This window comes from Lissotriton vulgaris, chromosome 3_1 (genome assembly GCF_964263255.1).
Source record: "Lissotriton vulgaris chromosome 3_1, aLisVul1.2, whole genome shotgun sequence".
In the NCBI taxonomy this organism is placed as follows: domain Eukaryota; kingdom Metazoa; phylum Chordata; class Amphibia; order Caudata; family Salamandridae; genus Lissotriton; species Lissotriton vulgaris.
This window is the reverse complement of record NC_141689.1, coordinates 1,132,228,462-1,132,247,942: the sequence shown is the minus strand read 5'-3', so window position 1 is coordinate 1,132,247,942 and position 19,481 is coordinate 1,132,228,462. Positions and strand designations below refer to the sequence as shown.

General features: G+C 41.3%; 1 protein-coding gene across 1 annotated transcript in view; it reads left to right on the top strand.

Annotated features, from left to right (window-relative positions):
• ENPEP (glutamyl aminopeptidase) overlaps positions 1–19,481 on the top strand; it is a 354,204-nt gene that overhangs the window by 98,796 nt on the left and 235,927 nt on the right. Inside the window, exon 5 of the mRNA XM_086961606.1 lies at positions 4,066–4,220. Coding sequence (XP_086817732.1) covers positions 4,066–4,220 — 155 coding nt within the window. The remainder of the gene's footprint in view (positions 1–4,065; positions 4,221–19,481) is intronic.

Genomic DNA, 19,481 nt, shown 5'->3' with positions numbered 1-19,481 from the left:
ATTCCGCGATGTATCCATCTTCGCCATCCCTGGACACGTGTTTCGGGGTATTTACCCCTCATCAGCAGGGAATAGGCCATCTTCTTATCTTCTGGGGTTGCCGGTGGCTGCCAAATATTGCTAGGTCTAGTACCACACGGGCGCGCGGGTGCGGGGTCCCAGGCTCGTCAGCCTGCTTAAACATTTCAAAAAAGGGGTGGGGTCGCACACCACTCACTCACCAGCGGGATCGCCCCTAAGGACTATGGTCAGTGTAGTTTAGTATTCCGCGATGTATGCATCTTCACCATCCCTGGACACGTGTTTCGGGTTATTTACCCCTCATCAGCAGGGAATAGGCCATCTTCTTATCTTCTGGGGTTGCCGGTGGCTGCCAAATATTGCCAGGTCTAGTACCACACGGGCGCGCGGGTGCGGGGTCCCAGGCTCGTCAGCCCGCTTAAACATTTCAAAAAGGGGGTGGGGTCGCACACCACTCACTCACCAGCGGGATCGCCCCTAAGGACTATGGTCAGTGTAGTTTAGTATTCCGCGATGTATCCATCTTCGCCATCCCTGGACACGTGTTTTGGGGTATTTACCCCTCATCAGCAGGGAATAGGCCATCTTCTTATCTTCTGGGGTTGCCGGTGGCTGCCAAATATTGCCAGGTCTAGTACCACACGGGCGCGCGGGTGCGGGGTCCCAGGATCGTCAGCCCGCTTAAACATTTCAAAAAGGGGGTGGGGTCGCACACCACTCACTCACCAGCGGGATCGCCCCTAAGGACTATGGTCAGTGTAGTTTAGTATTCCGCGATGTATCCATCTTCGCCATCCCTGGACACGTGTTTCGGGGTATTTACCCCTCATCAGCAGGGAATAGGCCATCTTCTTATCTTCTGGGGTTGCCGGTGGCTGCCAAATATTGCCAGGTCTAGTACCACACGGGCACGCGGGTGCGGGGTCCCAGGCTCGTCAGACCAAATACGACCTTATTCTATATCCACATTATATTGGTTTCTGACTTGGAGTCAAGATTTTATTCACTACATTAATGACTAACAGTCAATCAGGCGAGGCAATTATTTCTAAAAACTACCCCTGACACAGTGAAACCTACACTTCGTATTTAACGCTAAGAAGGGGCAGAATACTTCGAATAGAGTACAATATCTCTATACAGATCATAATTGACAGCAGTCCTGAGGATGGTTTCTACAATTAACTCTTAGGAAACCGAAACGTCGACCGTACATCTTATCCCTGTCTTGTTTTATTCAATGTGATTTGGGATAGGTGTTGTTTTAGGTTCTGTAGAGTCACGTATTAATTCACTTATGTGTGTACCCACAGGCCTAATTTCTGTTTGTGTTCTTATCTGTATATGAAGCTGTTCATTCAAACAATCCTTTGATAAAACTATATTTTTCTAATACACCTTGTGTTTTTGTCTGTATGTTGTGTTTTGATAAAATTGAGTTTCTATATTGAATTGGAATCTTATCGTATCTGATTGGTTCCTAATAAGGATTATTAATTCATCCTTTTAAAGTCAATTTAAGTTACCAAATACGTACAAAATAAATCCCCTTGAAGGCATCTTTACCTTTTTACTTTAATCACCCAAGCCCTCAAGGGTATTTTTGGGTTGCTCACCTCCTGTAAATTGTTCTACACCTGGGCACACTCTCACATACAACAGACACCATTATGTCTCAACCAGGTACCTCTCCATGATCAAGAGATATTGTATTATTCCTTGATAAAGAGTATGGGGTCCACATGGCCCTGCTCCAAGAATCCTACATAACATTAGCAGAAAGTACAAGATTCCAGAAGCATTGATATAGTCAAGTTTTTTCCAATAATTCTTCAACCAATGCCAGTAGGGCCCTGATCTGGGTAAGGGAAGGAGTCATTTTTTAATCTTTTGAGTCCAACATGGTAGTGCTGACATGGAGGGTAAATTTGTCCGGTGGAAGGTAGGCTGGATGGAACTACAGTCTTACTGGGTAACATTTATGCACCCAATATGGAACACCATATGCTCTGAATCGGTTGGCAAAGCAGCTCACTTGGTAGGTGCATAATCCATAGATTCTAGGAGGGAATTCAATTGCATGTTAGAGGTCATATTTGTGAGGTTCCACCCTTACCTCAGGCTGAGACGGTCCTTAATGCAAAAGCCATAGTGCGATTATTTGCTTAATGATCCATGTTAGATGTGTGAAGACTATGCAACCCTGAAGTTAGACTTTACTCTTTCTATTCCCCTTTACATGACCTTTATGTCTTACTGAACTCACAGGTCTACTCTGGTTCATTTCCTTCTTTGACTATTTGGGAAGAACTGTGTCTCATCTTAATCCTCTATACCAATAGGTCTGGCATGGGACACAGTTCATCCTCTTATCCACGCTTGATGCCTCCAATGCTCCATGTTTGTGGGTGAAGAATTTTGTGGTATCTTAGTGGAGAGGATTCACAACTACTTCGAGGAAAATGATGGAACTGCCGCCTCCCTGGTGGCCAAGTGAGAAGCCTTCAAAGATTTAGCAAGAGTTTACTGCATTCATGCCATATCGCAAGTGTGATAGGCCATAGAGAGTAATTTGCAAAAAGCTGAGGATTCACTTGCCCCAATTAAGAAGAACCCTGTTGGTGACCCCACGTTGTGACACTCACTTATGGCCGCGCATGAAGAACAGACCATAATTATGGAGCAACTGCACTTCTTTGACTACATCACATGCACAGTTCGTGCTCACACTGAAAAGGACAGGACAGGAAGTGCAATGGCATGTTTCATCATCTGTGGAATCACCTCCCTGCCTGTCTCATCACTCCAAACTTCACAGCGCCCCACCTTAGACACCCAGCAATACATCCACACAGATTTATATGAGCATTATCGAGTGCTCAATGAGGGCAGGACCGAGGGCACCGATACACCTGCCATAGAGTCCCACAGAGTACTGCTGCTTGGGTTTTACCTGAGCAGAAGGGAAAATAAATGCTCCCATTACTATGCAGAACATCAGGAATTCCATGAGTGATTTAGGTGCTGGTTAGATGCTAGCGATTGATGTGCTTCCATTGGAATTCTATATCAAACATACACTGCTGCTGAAGCACCAAGACTTGCTCTCCTGTAGGAGATGATGGCGGACCTGATTGTATCGATACCCAAATCCGTTCGCCCCAGTTCTGACCTCTCTTCATATAGACCAATAGTCAGTCGGAACTCTGACTATAAAATCCTCAGTAAGATTTTAGCAGGTAGTATACAAGAAAAACGTTCTACGCTGATCCTTCCAGATCAGAATGGTTCAGTGCACAGGAGGAATACATCTTTGAACATCAGAACACTATACAGAATTAGGAAAGTGGCGCCGTCATTGTCATTTCTTTTTACTGACATATTCTACACTCTTTCCTTCACTCTTCATTCTTTCCTTTCACCTTTGCCTTTTTTCTTTTGTCTCACTTGTTCAACTTTCTTCTCACTCACGTTTGTTCTTTGTCTTTCTCCTGACCCTTTTTCTCCTCTTTTTTAGTCCCATTTGTTTATTTCTTCTTGCTGTCTTTATTTTTTCTTCATTATTTTGCTCCTTTCCATCTTTTCACTCTTTTCCTCTAGATTCTTCTTTTTTAGCTCTACCTGTTCCTATTTCGTTTCATTCATTATTTGTTTTACTTTCTTGTCACATAATATTTAATGTAATCTTCTTTCATTCATTGTCCTCACTTCTTCAACTAAGCATGCTTTAAAATGTACGTCTATACATCTAAATTAGAAGTAAACAATTCTATTGGTAGGAGATAGGAGGCTGAATTTACTGGTACATGCCAGTTGAACCATTTTAACCATGCAACAAAAGAACATTTATCTCCACCCTGTAACATTTCACGAACATAGAAAATTAATAAATTCAATAAATGTACAGAACTTTTGGCCTTGTTAAGAATTTACTCTCAAATAATACCCCTCTAAAAACAGCACATTTGCCCATTATGTGATGAATTTGCGAAAATTATAAAAAAAAGGAACATTCATTAAAGTGACAAACCTTTTATATTGCAGATAAAATTGCTATTCCAGACTTTGGTACTGGTGCTATGGAAAACTGGGGTCTGATCACATACAGAGAAACCAATTTACTGTATGACAAAGAAGAATCTGCATCCATAAACAAACAGCGAGTGGCGGCTGTAATTGCTCATGAGCTTGTTCACCAGGTATTATTTGTTCACATTAGATTAAATATAAAGCAATGTAGGACAAATGAATGTGGAAACAGTGACACTATTAAAATAAGAATTGCTACCTACATATTGTGTTTATAATCATGGAAATTAAGAGAAATCTATATACAGAAGAAAAAAGTGGAAGCATTAATCTTCTCGGGACACATGGTTTACCGGTCTCTGTGATGTAACATAAATAAGATGAAAAGATTTACTAAACCTCTCACTAAATGTTATAGAATTTGAAGTCTGTTTTCAAGTGGTATGTGAAATCTGTGCTGCTTTACAATACTTGTATGCAGACGTTCAGACCTTAGTGCATGGTGTGTGTGTGGGTGCATATTAAGTAATTAAATGATGCTCGATCAAAAGAAAGAAACAATGGAGGACCAAAATTAAAAAAAAATCCAACAGTAGGTTAGATACTCATAGCTGATATTCTGTGATCATGACTGCTGGCACTGCAGGAGTTCCCGGAGTTCCATTAAAATGCTCGGTTAAATAGTTCAGTTTTCTGGAGTTTCGAACTATGGCACCGGGGTCACAATTGTGCACCCCAGTACAATGTAACTTTGTTATGCAAGCTAGCAGTAAGAAAGACTGGCTAACATTATTCTGCTTGAGTTATGTTCTTTAGGGATGCCACTAAAATATTGTTTCTTCTTCCTTTTACTTTTTTCGGTTTTGTGGCCTTTGGTCTAAAGATGCAGAGTTTAGTTTCATGTTTTAGGTCTAGTTTAATCATTTTATGAACTATAGAGAATCAGGAAATATCAAACTCATATTTGATGTTTTGGCTGCATTTGATTCTTTCACTGATAGGTAAAATGGCTGGTTTCATAAAAATCTTTCCTAATATGTGTCATCACATTTACCCACAGAGAATGTGTAAAAACCCTTAACACATCAGACCATAGTTTCTAGTGGGTCAATATTGATAGTAGGTGAATTGCCAACACCTCAGGCTTTGAACATTCAATGCAAGGTATAGTGACAACTATATATATCACCAAGCATCTGGGATAGTGGTGAAAACATGACACCAGACTTTTGGAAAACATGGAACGCATTGTCACTTGTAATGCTCTGCAAAAAGGTTCTTTCCAAGTTCAACAAAGATTAGAGTGATATTGTTTGTATTTGCAGTGATTCAGCTACGTATATAAAAAAGTTGTGTGAGGACCTGTCAAAATTGATACCCGAGCTGACGTGATTCCCTGTAGGAGATCCAAACCACTTGTTAGATGGTATGCTGAAAGCATCTTTACAATCGTCAGAGTTAATGAGGGATGCTATTGACTTTTTAGTCTATTCTGGTGCACTGTATTCTTATGCACACAAACTAAAACGCAAATATTTATCATTTTGTGCTTTATGTGGCATCAAAGAAAGACTCATTCCAACTGTGTCCCTTAGCTGATGGTTCTCAGCCCGAGGGGCTATGAATGCTGAGAGGGCCCTTTCACAGAAGTAGGAAGGAAAGGGCGAGCGCACATGACCCAAAGACTCACTGAAGAAGTATTGTATGGTGTACTACAATAAGATTAATTGGCAAAAATCTATTTGGACCTCATATATACTATAAGTACACTGTCTATAAACCATGTTCTTTCAGTGCAATAATAAAAGCAAAATGTTCCATAAACACCAGAAAAACACCTTTTCTTTTGCTTTTAGTGGCGCAAAAATGTGTAACCACTGATAACAACTGTTTTTTAAGATATTGAAAACACTGACAAAAAACCCACCAGAATTTACCAAAAATAGAAACTGAAAACAGGAAAGCCTACCTATATATAAAGACTAAATGGGTAGCCCCCTTTTTTCCATGGAAATTGAGGATATCCTCTGGTAGTCTTCAGAGGGTTATTGACAGCATTAGTGCAGTGGACTCCTGAAGCATGAGGTTTGTGTGAATGGGACTAATGCATCATACATAATCAGGAATTGTATTTCCCCCTGGTTATGATTTGTATAAGTAACATCTGCAGAAATAAATTTTGATTATTGCAAAACTGGAGTAGGCTAGTATAGCATAGTGATGTTATCAAAGGTTTAGTAGTGACTTACTTATTGAGCAACAGAGAAATAGCATTAGGAATGGTATCGTGTGCACAGAGCCATTTGTACTATGAGTTAGCAGTATGCATCTCCCATGAACTTGGGATGTCAGCAAAGCTATGGAGGGATGTATGCCAGTATGATGCATGACTACATTTTACATGATTTCGTAGCAACACGTCACATAGGTACTGTTGGGCTACGTGATGAGACGCTGTGCTACAGATGCCGCGTATGATTCTGGTATAGTGTGGAACTACATTTCCCATGATCCCGTAGCGATGCTTCACACAGGTCCTGTTCTGTCACCTGGTGGGACGCTGTGCTATGGATTCCAGAAATATATCATGGGGGCATACAACTATAAAGCACTCGCTCTCGGCCAGGTGTTTGCCCGATACAGCTGAGGCGAGTTATGTAGGTTGGGGAAGTAATGTTGAACCCTTGGTGTAGTAAATAAGGGGGAGTTTCTCTCCACCTCTCTGGAAAAATATTGAGTATTAGAGGTCTTGAGTCTAATGACAAGTGCCATTATATCCTGTACAATAGTAACAAGGACTTCTCATACCTATCAGGAGAGGCCAGTGTATTATGAGGAGCCAAGGGTTAGATGTGTTCTATCCTGCCGGCCTTTCTGTGTATGATCTCGAGATTTGAAATTGAGTCAATTTCATTGACCTACTCATGAAATTACATTGATAATACACATCATTGTTCCTGTACTTCAGTTAAATAAACTCTATATGTAAACAGAGTAGCATGATAGAGAGAAGTTGGACTAGAGCACACAGTTTTATTTCCTCTATGTATACAGTCAAATTTTCATGACAAATTGGCAAAAACAACAGAGAAGGCTATATACATATTTACAATAGACTGGTTTGATTAACAGAGGGTCATAAACATGAGATAAGAGTAATAATATTTGAGAATAAATCAACAAGGGTGTATCTAAAGAGTGCGTTGACAGGGAAGCGTCTACTCCTTTGAGCCGATTGGGCTTGAGAAAAACCTCAATGAGGTGAGTTGGATTAAAAACCCACACAAATCTGTAGCCATATATTACAGCAGCATAAGAAATTTCCATGTTGCTGTATATATGGGTTAAGAGTGACCTACATGGCGCACAGTGTGCTGCATCCATGGAATGTGATTTCACTTTCACACAATGTCTGCATGCTTCATTATGAGCACGGAATAAATGTGTGATGTCATTCTTTCCTCAGGGTTCCCCGAGATAATCTGATTTTGTTTTGCAAGAGTTGCTGAATAACACTATTATTCAAGTAACGAGCTATTCTTGTTTGGTATCCTCCAGGTTTTGTAAGCATATGCCGATAGGAGAGCCTTATGCCTCCTTTTGTACACTATTCCCTTTGAACTGGATGAATAAAGGCAAAGAGGTCTAGGTCCCCTGAAGAAGGCCAAGTGACCTAGTAGGCACGTTCTACAGTCAGCCAAAACATGTAGGTAAAATGAGGATGCAGGAGACATTGGACTCCCATTTTGCATCCATGTTTTAGCTTTTAATCAGGGCATGGGTATCCAATAAATACAATTATTTAGGGTATACCCATAACCACCAGTTGTAATGTTAACTGGAACACCTGGAACTGTCCAAAAAAGCTAATATTTAAGAGCTCCCATAAAGGGTTGAGTCCATTCTGGTTAGGCCTGGGCAGAAAACTATGCTACGCTCGCGGAGTGCGTAGCGAGCACAACTGCGCGCTACACGAATCGCACGTAGCACAGTGCAAAAACACATAGCGTAGCGGTAATTTTTTGCTCGCTCCCGGTCCTCAATGTCAAGTTGGCGACCGCGCAAAATCAACTTCCCGGCGAGACTTTTTCCTCGTTTGCGATCGGCAACATAAAGTTGCTGATCACGAGCGTGGAAAATAAAACTCCAGACAAGATTCTCAATGCGGGGAGGTCAGGTTTCTCATTGTGAGTGGTCGCGTATGCTCGCGATGAGAAACTACCAGTCCGCATTGAGAAAGCTGCCGCTCGAGTACAAATCTACTCGAGCGGCAGAAAACGACTGCTTGCACTGTGCATGATTCAGTAAAGGGGGTGGTGATGGACAGAGTATCTGAATTAAGCAGAACACTCGTACCCAGTCAACAGATCAGGGCTTGATCCATCACCGTTTTTTAGCTCACTGCACCATCCCAGCTCAGAACCTGGCTACATGCAAATTAGTCTGTGCCTGGCCCAGTGCATCATGGGAACAGGGAAGACCAAACTACCAAGACAATTCTTTTACTGGGTTACTGGGAAGGAAACAAGCTTCCGGGGACCGGTTTCTGGCATTACAGCCGTCTTCGGCCCGGCTTGCTTGAATCCTGATGGTGCAATGAGCAAGGGACTCATGTCTGAGCATACCCTTCCACGCTTATGGTGGACAAAACGATTCAGAAAAGGGGGTGGTGATGGACAGAGTATCTGAATTAAGCAGAACACTCGTACCCAGTCAACAGATCAGGGCTTGATCCATCACCGTTTTTTAGCTCACTGCACCATCCCAGCTCTGAACCTGGCTACATGCAAATTAGTCTGTGCCTGGCCCAGTGCATCATGGGAACAGGGCAGACCAAACTACCAAGCCAATTCTTTTACTGGGAAGGAAACAAGCTTCCGGGGACCGGTTTCTGGCATTACAGCCGTCTTCGGCCCGGCTTGCTTGAATCCTGATGGTGCAAAGAGCAAGGGACTCATGTCTGAGCATACCCTTCCACGCTTATGGTGGACAAAACGATTCAGAAAAGGGGGTGGTGATGGACAGAGTATCTGAATTAAGCAGAACACTCGTACCCAGTCAACAGATCAGGGCTTGATCCATCACCGTTTTTTAGCTCACTGCACCATCCCAGCTCAGAACCTGGCTACATGCAAATTAGTCTGTGCCTGGCCCAGTGCATCATGGGAACAGGGCAGACCAAACTACCAAGCCAATTCTTTTACTGGGAAGGAAACAAGCTTCCGGGGACAGGTTTCTGGCATTACAGCCGTCTTCGGCCCGGCTTGCTTGAATCCTGATGGTGCAATGAGCAAGGGACTCATGTCTGAGCATACCCTTCCACGCTTATGGTGGACAAAACGATTCAGAAAAGGGGGTGGTGATGGACAGAGTATCTGAATTAAGCAGAACACTCGTACCCAGTCAACAGATCAGGGCTTGATCCATCAAGCCCTGATCTTTGGACTGGGTAAGAGTGGTCTGCTTAATTCAGACACTCTGTTCATCACCACCCCCTTTTCTGAATCATGCACTGTGCATGAAGCCGTTCGCAATGATTGCACAGCTCGGACAATCATTCGGCACTGTGCAATCATTGTGAACAGCATTTCCCTACCGCACTACACAGTTCACGTAGCTACCCGTAGCGCGACATAGTGAAAAGTGCACTTCACGTAGCTACGCATAGCGTGACTAAGGGAACTACGTCCAGGGTTAATCCTGGTAGAATTGTGCTATAGAGGTGAGAAAAACATTGATGATGAAGCATGCAACTATTTAATGGGTTAGGTGTTTTTTCTTAATATTATTAATCGTGTTTTTGCATTTTTGGTGTATTAGTTAGGCAATCAACTAACAGACAGCTAGGGCCAATTAGGGAAACGTTGAGAGATCCACATTGGCACTCAGCCATTCCGGTAAAGGTGGCACATTTGTCATGGAAGGAGTATGACACTTAAGTTAGTCTATTTCAGTCTTTAACAATCTGCAGACTCATACCAACGTAGTTACCTAGCAACAGTGCAAAATAGAGGTTCTCCCACGGTTCAAAATATTTATAACAATTAACAATATACTGAATATATATGTTGCAATTACATTCTAGAATTGTCTGTCTTGGGAGCAGGGGTGAACCATAGGACAACAAAACTATGGAGGTTGCTTGCAGAAGAGACCTATTGAGCGAAAAAATACAGGAAGGACAATATTTGGAGGTTGAGATAAACAGGGTGCATGAGAGCTCAGAGTGAGGGACGTTCATTTGGCATAGTTACTATTAACTAAAGATCAATCTAAAAAAACTTCCTGATAGCCAGTTGGATGATTACCCAAAAGTAAAAAAAAAATTAACTCTTGCTTTGTCCGTCATGTCCAACACATTGATCACGTAGGATTTTTCTCTAAAGATATTAGTCAGCATTATTCTACATAAACAACCTCCATAGGGGTATTCCTCTTTAAGCGTTTTCCCATTGAATTAGATAGAGATAGACCTTTCTCCTTGATGTTGTTGACTGAACATGCAGATTTTATTTTCTTTCAAGAAAGACAGACCTCTTCAATAAGGAAAGGAGAAGAAATTGAGTCCTAGGCAAGGTAATCTGAGAAGTCTAATAAGATCCAAGAAATACCATTGTGCCAATACCAAAAGGCCAATCGAGTAACAAAGAAGCGTACACCCAAGAATGATCATGTAAGCATTAAAATCACCTGTTTTTCATAAGCCCCTACATCCATCTTACCAACCATTTGGCTTACATTAATTAATTCAAGTCAAGTGGTAACTATCCGTGTGTCTCTTTTTCCATAGACGCCACTCATCTAAGCAATGCAGTCACTTCAGTCTTAACTGAGAACTGAGCATGGGGAGGATAAGGTTACTTATCGCAAGTATCTTGTGCTTTCAGCAAAAGGAAGTGTCCATCACAGACTTAGCGGCTGTTGCTTATGCAAAGTCTATGGTTGACTCTAACGTTGAATTAGTTGGTTTTGGTTATCACCACTCAGTCAACCCACCACATTGGTTGCATCCTTTTTAATTCCCTGCCTGTGCCTTGCACACTGCTCCATTTTCAAGATCTCGCCTAAGACAGCATATACGCTGTGTGTTACTACGCATATTGTTAGCGTACAATGGGTTTACAGCCCTCGTATTTCGTCCCATTGGTTGTCTTTATTGGCTCTCACAATTGCCTGCTTCTTGTTCTTTAGCTTCCATAGGCTTACATTTTCTATTAGTCCCTTCCCTGAAGCATGGACCTATTACGTGTGTCCGTCCATTGCTGTCTTTTCTGGTGCTACCTTTTTTCTTTACTTTAAGTAACCTATGATAGTGTGTGTGCTTTCCAACTGTCTCCCTTCTGGTACTTCATGCTCCCCTTCCTCACCAGTGTGTGTTTATCCCTCGCTCTCCCTGCCTCAGTTGCTGTTCTTACTCCCTCTCTGCCTGTCCACTGTCCATTGCCATTCTTGCTTACAGAGGTCCCTTCATTGTCTGTGTGCTTTCCCAACTCTTCTCAGTTGTCTGTTTGCTTTCCCATCCCCGTTCACCCACTCCCCCTTTTATGTTTCCTTTCCCATTCCTACCTCTGTTGTCCTAATGCTGCCACATCCCCCAGCCCACTGCTGTCTGTGTACCTCCCCATACCCAACCACCCACCTTCCATTGTTTGTGTGCTTCCTCATCCCCTGCCCTTCATTGTCCATGTGCTATCTCATTGTTGCCTTTTGCTTGTCCCCTTAACCCCACCCACATTCCTTCTCTCGTTACCCCCTTCGATTTGTTGCCTCTTCCCCTGCTTGCTCATCACACCAAACTCACTCTCTTGTTTGATTGATTTTTTTAAAAAGACATTAGCATTATATCAAAAAAGTGCCTAAGAGCTATATATTTCTATTTACTAATACACCTTGGATTGTTAAATAAAATAAAATAAAATCCTCACCTTATTTTACAGGTGCACCCATCTGTCTTGGTGGGTGCCTACAAAAAGATGCAATAGCCACACCATATAATTTATTTTGCGGATAATGTTAAGCCATGAAACACAGTACCTGCACTGTTGACCAGCATGGTTAAAAATCAATGCCAAAGCCAATAGGTCTTATGGTGAGACCTACTGGCTTTGCCAGTGCATGTTATTTTATTGACTGTTGATTAGTATCAAGAAGTGTTGTCTTAGACTGTTGATTAATTTACCAGCTGTGGATGCTGCTGGTGTGGCATGCTTCTGGAGCCACTAGTGTGCTCTCCAGAGATTAAAGGAGCAGCACTTCAATACTTCTTCGCCCTTGAAGTTTCAATCTTTCATCTTCCAGTTCAATCGTTTTCTTGATGATCCCTTTGTTTTAAATGCCGACTTCTAGTAAAGAAAAAGGAATGTGAAGTAGAAAGCCCATGTTTGTTCCATGGATTCATTATAGTGTCACAGATGTACTCTTCGGAGAACACATTCTCTTGTTGCAGCCTTATATTTATATCCAGATGACGGATTACACTGTTGACCAAACCTGCTGCTTCTCCATCAACACTGGTGTATGTTTCTCAGATCTTACGCAAAGAGGCCTATAGAAAGTTCAACACTGTAATGGCTTAGTTCACAGGACAATCCTTCTTGCTGTCTTCCCACGTCATAATCCCCAATCATTTTGATCAGGCTGTCTTTTATCCACTAATTTACACCACCCAATCATGGCTTTAGCAGTTGAATCCCCTACTCTCTGTTGCACATAATAATTTTTAAACAGATACTGCTCAAAAGAGGTGTAGCATGCATAAGGTTACAATTGGTTGTATGAGGACTGTTAAGGGGACATTTTTATCATGCTGAATGATCCTCAATTGCTTCTGGGCTTTGAAGGAATGTCTGAAATGTTTATAAATACTATCATCAGGTGACCAGTATGTTGTCAACTAGTAATGTTTTAGGATGTCCTGCACACTTATATCATTACAATGAACTCTACACATCTCCAGACATATCCTACATCTGCAATTACTTTGACTATATCACTGCCGTTTTCAGTGACAGCTAATCCAATGATGAGACCTTTGGATTTAAGCAACTTGTGATGTTTGGTATTGAACTCTTCCAGGATGCTGGCAGCTTTGTGTGCTTTGTCTAGGGAGAGGGAGAACTTTGCATGTGTTGCATGCCGAGGAATGCCTCGAAAACCATTGGTGGTGGCAGTGGCTAACCTTTGCGTACTCCCCTTGAAGAAGATCCGGTGTGCAGTGATGGACCTGTAGTCTGCATCTTGAGAGTTGGTCCATATGATTGTAAAGAGATGGATGGATTAAAAGTGTTTTTTTATGTGCCAGCAACCAATCCCAGCACTTGATGATGCAGCTGTGACTCAGCAGGAGCTGAAAAATAGCCTCAGCTTTGACCTTCCATTTTGGACAAAGGGCTTTCACTAATTCCAGAAACCCCTCTCCTTTCTTAAAAAAAAGAAGGAGGTCAAACACTAATATTTTGTCCAGTTTCCCATTGTAAAAATGAACAAGATGATGGTTGCAGTGATACAGTTCACCCTTGCTGGACATATCCATGATTGTGGGTTGTGTGTTTTTTTCCTTTATTTCACAATCCTACCTCAAGTGACCCTTTTTGAGGTAGGCTGCTTGCATGCTTTGGCGTGATCACAGAATCACCCTCTTTCTTTCTTTCTTCTGCCAATCTGAGGTTGATGTTGGTAATTAGCACTTACTTCTCATGTTGACATCATCTTCTTAATCAGCACCTCATTCTATTGACCACTGTTCCTCTGCCTCAGCAACAGGCCTCTTTGTAGATATTGTTCCAACCTGATTGGGCGTTGTTTTTTGATCTGGGATAGTTGGTCCACTATTGACATGAACAATCACTGATTCATCTTCCTCACTGCCAATAAGGCTTTCTGGAACCTCCTTTTTGCCTTTTTTCTTATGGCAGGACTCAGGCGCTCACTCGGTGCCACCTTCATCTGAAGGGGGGATTAGAGAACATAGGAAAGTTATCTTTCTTCTCCTTGGAGGAGATGGTGTAGAAGATAGTTCAAGTGTAACATCCTGTTGTTCAGTAAGGTCAACTTCTTGGTATGCTCCTACATCAGAAGTATTATATGTGGCAGGCTCTTGTTTCTGCTAAATTTCCTGGATTTCAGGCCATTTTGGATTCCCTGGTCTCAACCATTTATTCAGTTGTCACAGCACTAAGAGACATCCAATTGGTTTTGGTGGTGGTGGTACCATTGTTGATCCAGGACTGTTCCTCTTAATGTCTTCCTGCCCAGAAGAGAGTTCAGCAGAGATGCCACATTGTGCACTTTGGCAAAAAAGGAAGATGGCTTGAAGCCTGTGATGGCAATAGACGTCTCTACAGTGGCAGATTTCTGGGCAGGAGCATGCATCTTGATACCCTGTCCTTATCTTCTTGTTGGTCAGCACAATTAGTAGCTCTGAACTCCGTTGTCAATAATCCACAAACTTCTCTCTGCCACTTCAGCCTTGTCCATCTGCAGATAGTAAAATTTAATAATTCTACTAAATGCAATACAAGCCATAAAAACAATAATGTGCTATTGTGTATTCTAACAGTTTTGTTAAACTGAGAAATATTTCCACAAAAAAACTGTGAAAAGCAACATAGGAAATAAATATTTGGAGCCCCTCCATTTCCATGGACTTCTCTGGAAGCCAGAAGAGGAAGTCAAAGATTGGTTAACCCCTTCCATGCGGCCGCGATTCCCCTGGTGTGCTGTAAACAACATGAACAGGGGCGGGCCTTGACGAACCCCAGCCGTCATCAGCACACAAGCACCGTAGTGCATGACGGCTGGGGTTCGTCATCAGCATGGAAGGGGTTAAATTAATTGAAAATAGTAATAACCATGGCTTAAAGCACCCAACCCATGCTACAGAATAATATAGAAAATTTGAAATATTGTGTCACTCTGAGACCCATAGGACCGCTATGGGAACCGGAAGGAGACTCGTCAAATTCGATTAACTTAAGAAAAAGAATCTCTTTAAGCCCAGGCCCAAAACCAAGTGGCCGAACATTTGAAAAACAAATTCTAAAAAAGGTGAAATAATAGCTAGCATTGCTCCAGGGCACATGGCAGTCCTACATTGTCAAACAGTGGCTGACAATAATTGAATACGTTAACTTTAAAAAAAATAATTATAGGTAACAGCCCAATACACCTAATCTGCAAGCACAATATTTAACAATAAATATATATTGAAAAGGAAAAATAAGCAAAAATAGCTGTGGGCTTCTAAATGCTCATAACATAGAATGCTTCCAGCAGTTTTTGAATGTGACATAAAATGGTTAATAATTAATGATCAGATACGCACACTGATTTCACAAAACGGTGGATGAACACATAACTTGGCAAGGCAGCAGGCATCCAAAACAAAAAAAATTGTTACATATGAGGCACAAACTGTTTTCACACAATGGCGGATAAGTAAATGGCTAGGTACAGCAGAACGTATGGATAACAAATAAAAAATATGGCTGCCTAGGATACATACACTAATTTCTCAAAATAGTGGATGAACACATGGATTGGCAAAGCAGGAGGCATAGAGTACAAACACAAGATGTACGCCTATGAGTATGAAGCACACATAAGTTTTGTGAAATGGAGGAAAAGTACATGGCAAACATGGAGAAAGCATGGAGGACAAATAAAAAACGGCTACTTAACCAGATATCTCTCCTTACAATCATTGACTGATGCTTTTATTTGACACTGCACAATACTCCACTGCCTTTGGGCTTCATTTGTGCTAAAGAAACACCACTTGCAGACACACGGAAGGTGGCTCAGGACATAGGAAGATGTTTGGCTACCTGAGCTTACATAGCTGAAGCCACCCCATCCAACCACCAACTTGCACATGTGGGCAAACAATAACCTGCATTTTGAATGAATTCAAGGACACCGATTGGCCCAAAAATATATATGAATGAATGAGAATGTAAAAGATCCATTCAAAAAGAACATCAATGGTCTACGGTAGACCAGGGCCCAAAAAGCAAAACACCACCAATTTGGACAAACCACAAGAAAAAGGAGGAAATATATCCTCCGGCCTCCACCATCTCAAATTGTTCATCGGCCTTACACTGTTATCCCTTGAACGACATGGGCCTGCCTGCATCCCCTAGTCCAAACCATACTGCAACACAGAAACAACATTTTAAAAGTTAAGAGTCCAAATCCAAAAGTGACTCAGGGCTCAATGAAGATACAGGGTGGAGTCTTCAAGACAGGAAGCGGAAGTTGATACTGTCAATTCACTAGCCTCAGCCCTACTTGACTCAACAAACAGAAAATGAAACACGTAAAAAATGCAATATGCAATAAAAAACGTTTCCCGAGAATTCTACTGGGGCAAAAATTCAACTTGAAATACATTTTGAGTTGATGATAGGTGCTCTGCATTAGGAAAAACAGCTGCTTGCATTCGGCAAAGCCTACTAGAATTGGCCCTGTATTCCGGCAATCATTTTTTACCCAAACAAAAATCTTCTTTACACAATGTGGCATCATGGCGTAATATGTGGCATTACTCATCACTTGTGCAATGTGAAATACCAGAACTTACGCAATGTTAAGCCATTGTCATAGACATTTTGCCCAGTCCAAAACTACTCTGCATGGTCAAGCTACTGCGGGGAATGAGATTTTGATATCAATTTATGATTATGATAAATTTAATAAAGAATCCCATTCATCTGTTTTGGACCGCTTATATCTGTCATTGAGGAAAGGACCACCCCCGCATTGGTTAGACAAACCCCATTAATTGACGCCACTCTGAAGAACCACTTACAACTGATAAAGTTTTAAGAGTTTATATAAGGTTGAATTTGAATGCGATACAATCCACTCAGGATAAAATCTCAAAGTATACAAAATACAAAATCAATTAAAATATCAGTCGCTTTAAGCTTCGGTGTGAAGTGGTTCCTTCTGCGTCATCTGCAGTAAGACAAAAACAATAATCGAGTTAAAACTGTCCCTACTCTATGCTATGTGACAACCCTACTTCGCAAGTTTCTTCCCTAAAAAGGTGTCAGCAGTTTGACTTCCAAAGAAGTTCAAACTCTCTTTAGCCTCTAAAGGAAATCTTAAGTTTCAGAAGCAGTACCCTATCTGCCTACCCATCCGCTCTCTAAGGGTCCTCGGCCTACTGCTCCCTTGCGCTCTGATGTCTCAGCGCATCTGCTCAAGGCATCTACCCTTCGCCTTTGCTCTGAGCAATTCGTCTCGCTGTTCCTAATCTCCCAATTGCTACCTCCTCCCCGGGGTGCTGTCCCTAAAATACACAATCACCGTGTGGGTGGAACGCCCCTTGACGCCCACCACGGACTTTCCCCGATGATGTCAACTTCCTGCTTCTTCCATTGGTCCATTCCTTGCGTCGTCCGTTAAGTTGACCCTTCTCCTTTGGATGTCATCTTCATCATTTCATCGTCGACATTTATCGATTCTTTCAGATCATGTAACATAGAAACTTAGACAAGGCCTTAACTCTATGTCTCTTAACTTGACCCTGCTAGGTCCTGTGAATGGTCTTGTCAAAACATAGTCTACATTCAAAGTGTCTCTCCTCACGTTCGAGCAATAAGCTCCGTCCGGCATTGTCACCTTAAATCTAACAAGTGCTAGACTTCTCGGCTCTCATGTCCACTTCAAGCTATTTACGACCTTCACAAGCCCTCTAAATTACATTCATGTGACTATGCTCCTTCGAACTCTTGGTCAGCTAGGTTACAAACACAAATGACCTAAACTCTTCCAGCATTCCTACAGAAACCCTCTACACAGCATAACCTTTAGCATACATTTTATATATTCGTACTTCAGCAAAAACCCTAGTTATACATAAATACATTCTACATCAAATATAAGTAATACATAGAATACGACTGTATAGAATATAACTTATGCATTTCCTTGGTTACATCTTTATATGAGTTCTCTTATACATTTATCCACGTTTCTCCACGTTTACGTCTTTCCACGTTACATTTCTCGCCGCTTCTCCAATTTAAAGTTACACACGTTTAAAGTTACACACGTACACGAATTCTACTGTGCACGTTCGATATTTCCTAAGCATTTCTACACATTTCTATATATATATCCATCATGTATACGGGTCTTCTAAATCTAATGCATTTTAACATGTGAATACATTTACATTTCCTATACCATGTTATCACATTCATTGGCCTTTATACTATAGTTGCCAACTTTACATTACGATATACGTTTCATTCCTACGTTTATAACATATACGTCTAGATATGGTTACTATGTACTTTGCATTCAAATTGCGCTCTCTCAGTTCCCCCCTTTGATGACTTTTAGGAGTCATCACTAAAAGCAATTTGAATACATCACTTATACCGAACTAGTTACATCAGTTCCTCTTTTTATCGATTCAAGTGTTCTCAGACTCTTATACTGTTGATCTTGTAGAACAGCTAGTCTCCTTTCTTGGTCTCTCATCGATCTTCGTAACTGGTTCGACCTATACCATTTATACAATTTTACTAAACCTACTAATGTAATTATACAAATTAATACTATTAATACAGGCTTTAAAATATACCAAACTATATTTTGCCCTAGATTAGCAAACCAACTTCCAACCTTTCCCACTCCATTTCCTACTTTTTCCCAAACATTTATTTTTGATAAATCTTCAATTTCTTGATGAATCTGTGTAATGTTCTGTATGACTTTCTCAAGTGGTTTTGAATTATCAGGAATATAAGTACAACATTCCTGAACTTTCAAAGCTTTACAAACTCCGCCTTCTTTTGCTAATATTACATCTAAAGCAAGTCTGTTCTGTAAAACCATTGCTCTAATCGACTGCATTTCACCCTCTACTAACATCAATGATCTTGCAGTGCTGGCAGACAATCTATCCACGACTGTCGCTAACCTTCTAATCTTAACATCGTTAAGAATCAAACCTAACAACGGAAACATCGCTCCAAATACATCTCCTACTACTTCTGCATCTCCTACTTCCCTTTTCGTTCTCCTCGAAGACTTTCCTTCTATGATCGCCAAATCCTTTGCATGATATATTTTGGGGAAGACAATTGCCAAGTAACACGAACCATACCAATTATCTGGAAGTTTTACATAGGCATTTCTCCCACATACAAAATACACATTCGGAATAGCTTGCATCCCTTTCATAAAATCTTTTGTGTAGTACTCCAGTCTAAAAGAGTGCTCACAACTAACTTCACCTACAAATTCACTCTCATAATACGTTTTGCTTCGAGTTAAACATAACTTTCCCTTCTGCGTTCTATCCAATGCTATTGGACCATTGCTACCTTTCTTTTTATGTGCCTTCTCTTCTTCTGTCCAGTCTATTTTCCATTGTCCTGACATTTTTAGAATCTTCTGCCGTCTGCATCGAT